The sequence below is a fragment of the Phyllobates terribilis genome, unplaced genomic scaffold (genome assembly GCF_046119375.1).
Source record: "Phyllobates terribilis strain yellow unplaced genomic scaffold, ASM4611937v1 Scaffold_13__5_contigs__length_258822181, whole genome shotgun sequence".
Lineage (NCBI taxonomy): Eukaryota > Metazoa > Chordata > Amphibia > Anura > Dendrobatidae > Phyllobates > Phyllobates terribilis.
In genome coordinates this window covers 123,069,239-123,078,983 of record NW_027362773.1, presented here as the reverse complement: position 1 = coordinate 123,078,983, position 9,745 = coordinate 123,069,239, and the positions used below count along the sequence as shown (strand labels likewise).

The window sequence follows — 9,745 nt, the reverse complement described above, 5'->3', positions numbered from 1 at the left end:
AAATGAACCAGGTGGTAATGGATCTTCTAAAAACGTTGCCCCTGGAAGAACGCAGTCTGTGGCCTGAGAAGTTGCCCGATCTGGTGGACCTATACAACCACATCCCGGTAGGTTCCACCAACTGTACCCCGGCTTACCTAATGAGGGCGAGACCTGGTAAGTTACCTGTTGACCTGGAAATGGGAGTCCTGACACCCGAGGACACTTCACCAGAAGCAGACTGGGACACAGAGAGGCAGCAGCAGTACCGGAGAGTACAGGAGGGCGTGGAGCGAAGTCTCTGTCAGGCTAGGGAAAGACAAGAGAAAACTTACAACCAGTATGCTCCCGCTGTTCCCCTGGTACCCGGAGAGCAGGTCTTGAAGAGGAAGAGACGGCTCCACAAGTTGGATGACCAGTGGGAGAAGGACCCGTATACCGTACTGCCCTCAAGCCACGAGAACCCGAAGGTCTGTACCATCAGTAAAGACGGAGGGGAAACCACAACCATTGTATCCCGGGATCACCTGAAGAAGTGTCCCGAACAGCTACGGAACCCTGAAGAGGAACAAGAAGACCCTCGACCCGTAGAGGAAAGGGAAGACATGGTTAGTACTGTGCTCGGAGACTTCCCTCGGTCTTGGACTCAAGTCAATGGCGCAGTTGTGGTACCCGTACTCACCTTCCTCCAACCAGCATCCCAAGCACCTACGGAGCGACAGGTAGAGCTGAAAGAGCAGCCGGTCCAGGAGGCAGAAGACTCCACACAAGCAGAACAGGAGGATCAACCCTCTGCTTATAGTGGGCCTGCCGTACCCCTAGTGAGCCAAAGAGCCGGTAGACAGCTGCCCAGTTTACCCTTGACAGCTCCTGCACCCTGTAGTTCAGGGCTAGACAGTCAGCTCCGTAGGTCCACTAGGGCCACTAGAGGCCAGTTACCCGCACGTTGGAGGATCTAAATGTTTAAGTTATTTTATAATGTTTACCTGTCTATAGTTGCTTGTGTGTAATTTTGTGTTTCTAGTTGTTTTTAGGAGTCTGTGGTGGATTTACCGGGAATCCTTTGTATATAGTTGGAGCGTAACCCAGGACGGACTAAAGACTGTTAAGGACTCGGGGCAGGACAGGCCCCTACCTGGTTACGTCTCCCTGTTTTGGTGAAATGGGCACCTTTGCTTTTCTTCAAAGACTGCACCCGGTTGCGGACATGCCGTGACCACCTTTATGTGTTTCTTTATTGTTATTGTTATATATTGTTATGTTTTTCTAAAATATGTTTAGTCCCGGAGTACTAAATTTTACTAGGGGGGAATGTGGCACCCCAGGGGTCTGGTTTCCACAGTAATGTAATGTTATGTCTGAGAGCAGGTGGGAGGTCCTTTGGTCAGGGATCCTGTGCATGCCACACCTCCTGCCCAGTCTTGGGAGGGGAAGAACTTCCCCTATATAAACCTGGGGCTGAGGCAGGGTTAGTGAGTAGAAGAAGAAAAGAAGTAGAGACAGAGAAGCAGCATAGGAAGAAACAACAGGAGCTCTGTGGAGCAGTGTTACAAAGAGTCAGGGGCTGGCAGCTGCAGAGCTCGCCCTGACTAAGAAGTATCACCGGACCCGGAGTCCGAGGCTGTGGGGACTAATCTCTACCCAGCAGCAGAAACCGACCGGCCGGGGATTGCAGATCCTCTGGCCCAGAAACCTGAAGGCACGGTCACAAGAGTGGGACCAGCACCGCCATCGTGGAGCGGAAGCCATTAGAAGGCCCCGAGTCACCGGCCATACGGGTGAGCACCACACGGTACACTCAGGGACGTGGGCTACTTATACCCGCCTCTAGCAAGGTAGCCAGAAGAGTATCGTTAGTTTGGGAGGCCTACAACTCCACCTGGCCAGGGGAGATCCCATCTGCTCAAGGACTGACCAGGCCCCAATCGCTAGCCAGTACTCCGGGAGGGTCTATCTTTGTTACCAGTAAAGACCCTAAACTACACCGTACCGTCTCCGAGTGGTTCCTGCTACCCCCATCATCCACGTCGGCTGCCCTGAGGCCATACTCCTCCCGTTGGGGGTTATACTACCACGCTGCACAATCCTACCACCGGCCTCAGCGGTCTGCCCTGCAGCAGCAGCTCTAAAGCTGCATTCAACGGGTGGCGTAGTCATCTAACATCTACTGCCATAGACTGCCACTGAGTTTGACACCCTGGGCACGGACCGGGTCACCGCCACAAGGACTACTACCCCTATCCGGATCCGGCTCCGGGTATCCACTGAACACGGCCCAGGGGGCGCGTCATACACAGGCCAGTAAGCGAGCGCCAATTGATTTGTGCATAGTCTATTGGGGTTATCAGGCCAAATTCAGCCCACCTAAATGGTCATCACTCCCCTCTAACTGCCGAGAACACATACAAGCTGGGCCAAATCAAGCGTAAATACGAGGGGTCCCGTCAGGAAAGACCCTATGTACGGTGTATGGACGGCCTCGGACTCTTCACATCTGCTCAAGTCTTTATTGGATTTTCTGCACTTTAGACAACACATCACACAGGTCTCATCTTAACATAAAAAAGAGGTATACTGACAGACCCCATCATACATTTATTGGGGACCAATTTGATCTGTCATGCAACCAACCTGGCATAGCATCTCCGTGGTACTTTCACAAAGAATCATAAGTTGTGATCAACAAATATAGAAGACCTGATTCTGACCGACCCTCACCGATCATAAAGATCAGGAAGAAGAAGTGTGAGAAAGATGCCATTTTTAGGTTTACTGTGCCTTTAAGAAGAGAACCTGCTGGCTGCACGCGGACCCAGGAATAGAACGTTTTCAAATTGTTATCTTTTTGTACCAGTGTCCCCGCCTGTAAGAGGAGCGGCTAGTTGCCATGGCAACCTCCGCAGCCAATCCCTTTCAGAACTCAAGCGTAGCTCGAGCGTCAGCTGCGTGCGATTGGTTGAAGAAAGGCGTGGTCTTGTCAATCCTGCTTTCCGATTGGTCCGTGATCCTAGTGACACTATAGGAAGAGGACAGATGAGCAGACGATGAGAATTAAAGGGACAGTGACCTGACATTGGAGGCACAGGAATAGAGCTGCAGGTAGGTGCTTGTGTGGATGTATGTAAGTGAGCTCTGGGCAGGGGAGTGTACTGCAGGCCTCCTGCACACAAATGTGAGCTACAGCTTTAGGTGGCTACTTTATTCTCACTGCTGAGTGCATAGCAGCAAAGCTTTTTCATATTAACCCTTCCTGTTAAATCCTGCTCTATAGGGGGCTGTAGGGAATCTCATGTTAACCCTTCCTGTTAAATCCTGCGCTATAGGGGGCTGTAAGCAATCTCATGTTAACCCTTCCTGTTAAATCCTGCTCTATAGGGGGCTGTAGGGAATCTCATGTTAACCCTTCCTGTTAAATCCTGCTCTATAGGGGGCTGTAGGGAATCTCATGTTAACCCTTCCTGTTAAATCCTGCTCTGTAGGGGGCTGTAGGGAATCTCATGTTAACCCTTCCTGTTAAATCCTGCTCTATAGGGGGCTGTAGGGAATCTCATGTTAACCCTTCCTGTTAAATCCTGCTCTATAGGGGGCTGTAGGGAATCTCATGTTAACCCTTCCTGTTAAATCCTGCTCTATAGGGGGCTGTAGGGAATCTCATGTTAACCCTTCCTGTTAAATCCTGCTCTATAGGGGGCTGTAGGGAATCTCATGTTAACCCTTCCTGTTAAATCCTGCTCTATAGGGGGCTGTAGGGAATCTCATGTTAACCCTTCCTGTTAAATCCTGCTCTATAGGGGGCTGTAGGGAATCTCATGTTAACCCTTCCTGTTAAATCCTGCTCTGTAGGGGGCTGTAGGGAATCTCATGTTAATCCTTCCTGTTAAATCCTGCTCTGGAGGGGGCTGTAGGGAATCTCATGTTAACCCTTCCTGTTAAATCCTGCTCTGTAGGGGGCTGTAGGGAATCTCATGTTAATCCTTCCTGTTAAATCCTGCTCTATAGGGGGCTGTAGGGAATCTCTGCGGAATACCGGATCAGAGAGCAATCCGCTTCACATGCTGCAGAACGTGTCCACAGGGAATCAGCCCTTCAGTGGGATCTGCAGCCTGTCCCTTCCCCGGCTGTGGGATCAGTAACATTTATTCTGGATTTTCCCCACTGACGTCAAACCCAAAATCCAATCCTGTTGTTGGGGATCCGTAGCAAAGTCTGCAGATCCAGACAATCTTACAATATAAAAGTAGTGTAAAAAAAGAAAAAGTGACTCTACTCCATATTTGCTGTTCCCATGGTAGTGCCAGCCAGGTGCCCTGCCGCTGTGTGCCCGGCCTCCAGCAATGGATCACAAGCTGCAGCCATCACATGTGTCATCACTGGGTACCAGGCTGGCACTACCACCAGAGCAACACAAGGTAAGTATTTAGGGAGGACCTACCATGTATCATAGATCTGTATTTTTCTACCTTGTGTAAATGCCGCTGTTCTGATTCCGGCGTTACTTTTCTTTTGTTCCTGTGCCTCTCCGTTCCTGAGATGCGGACCCTTATTCCCTGTATATTAATGTAGTCTTCTTTACAAGGGGGTGTGGTTCTTATGAAGACACTCACAGAGAACAGTTGTAGAAAACGCCCACTTGGCTAACAAGGCTAAATTTATATACAGGGAAGAGAGGGTCATATCTCAGGAATAGAGAGGCGCGGGAACAAAAGAAAAACAACGCTGGATTCAGGAGAACAGCGGGATTTACATGCTTATGGCAAATGACAGGGGCATTTTAATTATTTCTGTTTTTTTTTCAAGATCACCTATTTAAATCTGTACCAAAATTAGAACATTGCTGTGGATTTTCTGGCAGACTTTTCCTGCAGACTATAGGTCAGATTAGCTGTGGAATTATTTTAAGGAAATCTGATCCATGTGGTCATATCTTGACATTACCATTATCAGAACCGGACAGCTGGGACCCCGACTGATCTTTGGATCCTGGCCATGCAAAGTCTTGAATGGAGCTTTTACATTAATTGTGTATGGGACTGCTGGAATAGCAGAGCGTTATACTCAGATTTTTCCGTCGGTCCCATAGATAATTACTGGGAAGGACTTCTAAACACGTGCAGTTCAGCTTAATTTAAGACTGGGCTGTGCACAGCCAGGTTCCTGGGATCCAGAGGCCATTCTGGTCTTCACTTGCGAAGGTCCCAGTGGTCGGACGAGTGACTTATCTACTACCAAGCGGATTATTATTTTGTCAATAATCCTTTAAAATTGACTTTCTACAGGGTGGGAGTGGGCTGTGGATCCATGAATTGCTTTGGAGATTTCCCTGTACAGAAAGCGAAGTTCTACAGAACTTTACCACTTGGGTTTGGGAATCTGCTCCCCCTCCTATGTGACCAACACAGCCATGGCCTTCAGCCCACTTGCTGCACATACGTGACGAGCACGAAGGTCATCCGTCCTTGTATCTGCACAGTCCATACTGCCGATCAAAGTCCCTTCTGATTATGATGTGATGCGGAAAATGAAAACAATACTGATCCCATCTCCAGCTACTTATATCCCAATTCCAGGACCTAATTATGGTGCTTCTTCTATGATTTTGTAAAACAATGAAGCGATCCTCCTATATTATTATTTTTTTATTGCAGTGAATAAGAACATTCCCATAGGAAGAAGGCGGATGGCGGACAAGATAAAAATCCCACGTACAAAAGAACTTGAGTTTGGGGGATCCATCGGTAAGTGTGTCTGGCTTTATGTGGGAGGGGGCTTTACATGGCGCTGCAGTATTACAGGCATACTTATCGGTGGATTTTGTTTTTCATTTGTAGGGGCTTTCCTGCTGTTGTTCGTCTTGCCTGGAACGGTCCTTTACCTCCTTCTCACGTGTAACACAGACGATGCCAGTGTGCTCCAGGTGCCCGGGCCCCTTCCCCCGCTGCAGTCCTTGTGGAACCCATGTGCCCTGATGCTGCTGCTGGGCTGGATCACGCTGCAGGCAGTGCTATATATGTTACCTATGGGAACAGTACGTCCTCTTTTTTTGGTTTTTGTATGGTGGTAGAATAGTATGACAAGATTCGGGTGCCCACATCATACATGACTGTGACTAGTTGTGTCCCAAGGTCCAACCAGTGATTTTGCTCACACAAATGATACGAGCGCAGAGCAATGTCTGGACTCGTCCTTTTATACCAATTGTGATTTATCATATAATTTCTAATCCTGTAATATATAACCTGGAAGTAATCTCATTTCAGACAGCAGAAGGCATCCCTCTGAGAAATAACACTCGTCTGAAATACAAAATAAATGGTGAGTTAAAAGTCCGGGGCGGTCAGAGTTGGCGGCATCTCCAGACACATTGTTAAGGCTTATTTGGAGATCTGGATCAATAACATTACGGATACAAACTGTATTATTCGGACTATAAAATGCCCCCAGGTTTAGATAAAGAAAATAGAAAAAACATATTTCCTATTAATTAAAACTTAGTTCACTGGGTAGAATAGGAGGTAATAGATCTATTAATGTTTATCTGCAGCATGTGTATTATACATATATAAATTTACAGCACGCACATTGTATACACTCTCTGCAGCGCACACATCTACACAACACTGCTGTGAGCATCATACATGCACACTGAGCCATACTGTACATGCAAGCACATAGCGCTGCTACAAATATGCACAGCTCTGCTACAAACACTTATGCACAGCTCTGCTACAAACACTTATGCACAGCTCTGCTACAAACACTTATGCACAGCTCTGCTACAAACACTCGTGCACAGCTCTGCTACAAACACTCGTGCACATCTCTGCTACAAACACTCGTGCACATCTCTGCTACAAACACTCGTGCACATCTCTGCTACAAACACTCGTGCACATCTCTGCTACAAACACTCGTGCACATCTCTGCTACAAACACTCGTGCACATCTCTGCTACAAACACTCGTGCACATCTCTGCTACAAACACTCGCGCACATCACTGCTACAAACACTCTCGCACATTTCTGCTACAAACACTCGCGCACATTTCTACTACACTCGCGCGCATCTCTGCTACAAACACTCGTGCACATCTCTGCTACAAACACTCGTGCACATCTCTGCTACAAACACTCGTGCACATCTCTGCTACAAACACTCGTGCACATCTCTGCTACAAACACTCGTGCACATCTCTGCTACAAACACTCGCGCACATCACTGCTACAAACACTCGCGCACATCTCTGCTACAAACACTCGCGCACATCTCTGCTACAAACACTCGCGCACATCTCTGCTACAAACACTCGCGCACATCTCTGCTACAAACACTCGTGCACATCTCTGCTACAAACACTCGTGCACATCTCTGCTACAAACACTCGTGCACATCTCTGCTACAAACACTCGTGCACAGCTCTGCTACAAACACTCGCGCACAGCTCTGCTACAAACACTCGCGCACAGCTCTGCTACAAACACTCGCGCACAGCTCTGCTACAAACACTCGCGCACATCTCTGCTACAAACACTCTCGCACATCTCTGCTACAAACACTTATGCACAGCTCTGCTACAAACACTTATGCACAGCTCTGCTACAAACACTTATGCACAGCTCTGCTACAAACACTCGTGCACATCTCTGCTACAAACACTCGTGCACATCTCTGCTACAAACACTCGTGCACATCTCTGCTACAAACACTCGTGCACATCTCTGCTACAAACACTCGTGCACATCTCTGCTACAAACACTCGTGCACATCTCTGCTACAAACACTCGTGCACATCTCTGCTACAAACACTCGCGCACATCACTGCTACAAACACTTGCGCACATCTCTGCTACAAACACTCTCGCACATTTCTGCTACAAACACTCTCGCACATTTCTGCTACAAACACTCGCGCACATTTCTACTACACTCGCGCGCATCTCTGCTACAAACACTCGTGCACATCTCTGCTACAAACACTCGTGCACATCTCTGCTACAAACACTCGTGCACATCTCTGCTACAAACACTCGTGCACATCTCTGCTACAAACACTCGTGCACATCTCTGCTACAAACACTCGCGCACATCACTGCTACAAACACTCGCGCACATATCTGCTACAAACACTCGTGCACATCTCTGCTACAAACACTCGTGCACATCTCTGCTACAAACACTCGTGCACATCTCTGCTACAAACACTCGTGCACATCTCTGCTACAAACACTCGTGCACATCTCTGCTACAAACACTCGTGCACATCTCTGCTACAAACACTCGTGCACATCTCTGCTACAAACACTCGTGCACATCTCTGCTACAAACACTCGCGCACAGCTCTGCTACAAACACTCGCGCACAGCTCTGCTACAAACACTCGCGCACAGCTCTGCTACAAACACTCGCGCACAGCTCTGCTACAAACACTCGCGCACATCTCTGCTACAAACACTTGCGCACATCTCTGCTACAAACACTCTCGCACATTTCTGCTACAAACACTCGCGCACATTTCTACTACACTCGCGCGCATCTCTGCTACAAACACTCGTGCACATCTCTGCTACAAACACTCGTGCACATCTCTGCTACAAACACTCGTGCACATCTCTGCTACAAACACTCGTGCACATCTCTGCTACAAACACTCGTGCACATCTCTGCTACAAACACTCGTGCACATCTCTGCTACAAACACTCGTGCACATCTCTGCTACAAACACTTATGCACAGCTCTGCTACAAACACTCGTGCACATCTCTGCTACAAACACTCGTGCACATCTCTGCTACAAACACTCGTGCACATCTCTGCTACAAACACTCGTGCACATCTCTGCTACAAACACTCGTGCACATCTCTGCTACAAACACTCGTGCACATCTCTGCTACAAACACTCGTGCACATCTCTGCTACAAACACTCGTGCACATCTCTGCTACAAACATTCGTGCACATCTCTGCTACAAACACTCGTGCACATCTCTGCTACAAACACTCGCGCACAGCTCAGCTACAAACACTCGTGCACATCTCTGCTACAAACACTCGCGCACATCTCTGCTACAAACACTCGTGCACATCTCTGCTACAAACACTCGTGCACATCTCTGCTACAAACACTCGTGCACATCTCTGCTACAAACACTCGCGCACAGCTCTGCTACAAACACTTACGCACAGCTCTGCTACAAACACTCGTGCACATCTCTGCTACAAACACTCGTGCACATCTCTGCTACAAACACTCGTGCACATCTCTGCTACAAACACTCGTGCACATCTCTGCTACAAACACTCTCGCACATCTCTGCTACAAACACTTATGCACAGCTCATGCACATCTCTGCTACAAACACTCGTGCTCATCTCTGCTACAAACACTCGCGCACATTTCTGCTACAAACACTCGCGCACATTTCTACTACACTCGCGCGCATCTCTGCTACAAACACTCGTGCACATCTCTGCTACAAACACTCGTGCACATCTCTGCTACAAACACTCGTGCACATCTCTGCTACAAACACTCGTGCACATCTCTGCTACAAACACTTATGCACAGCTCGTGCACATCTCTGCTACAAACACTCGTGCACATCTCTGCTACAAACACTTGCGCACATCTCTGCTACAAACACTCTCGCACATTTCTGCTACAAACACTCGCGCACATTTCTACTACACTCGCGCGCATCTCTGCTACAAACACTCGTGCACATCTCTGCTACAAACACTCGTGCACATCTCTGCTACAAACACTCGTGC

At 48.3% G+C, this 9,745-nt stretch overlaps 1 protein-coding gene across 1 annotated transcript in view; it reads left to right on the top strand.

The window, feature by feature from the left end:
- The first annotated feature begins 2,948 nt into the window (after window positions 1-2,948).
- Window positions 2,949-9,745, top strand: part of TM7SF2 (transmembrane 7 superfamily member 2) — a 37,210-nt gene continuing 30,413 nt past the window's right edge. Inside the window, exons 1-4 of the mRNA XM_073658581.1 lie at window positions 2,949-3,078; window positions 5,625-5,714; window positions 5,808-6,004; window positions 6,237-6,291. Of these exons, the coding sequence (XP_073514682.1) occupies window positions 5,657-5,714; window positions 5,808-6,004; window positions 6,237-6,291 (310 nt within the window). The 5' untranslated portion in view covers window positions 2,949-3,078; window positions 5,625-5,656. The remainder of the gene's footprint in view (window positions 3,079-5,624; window positions 5,715-5,807; window positions 6,005-6,236; window positions 6,292-9,745) is intronic.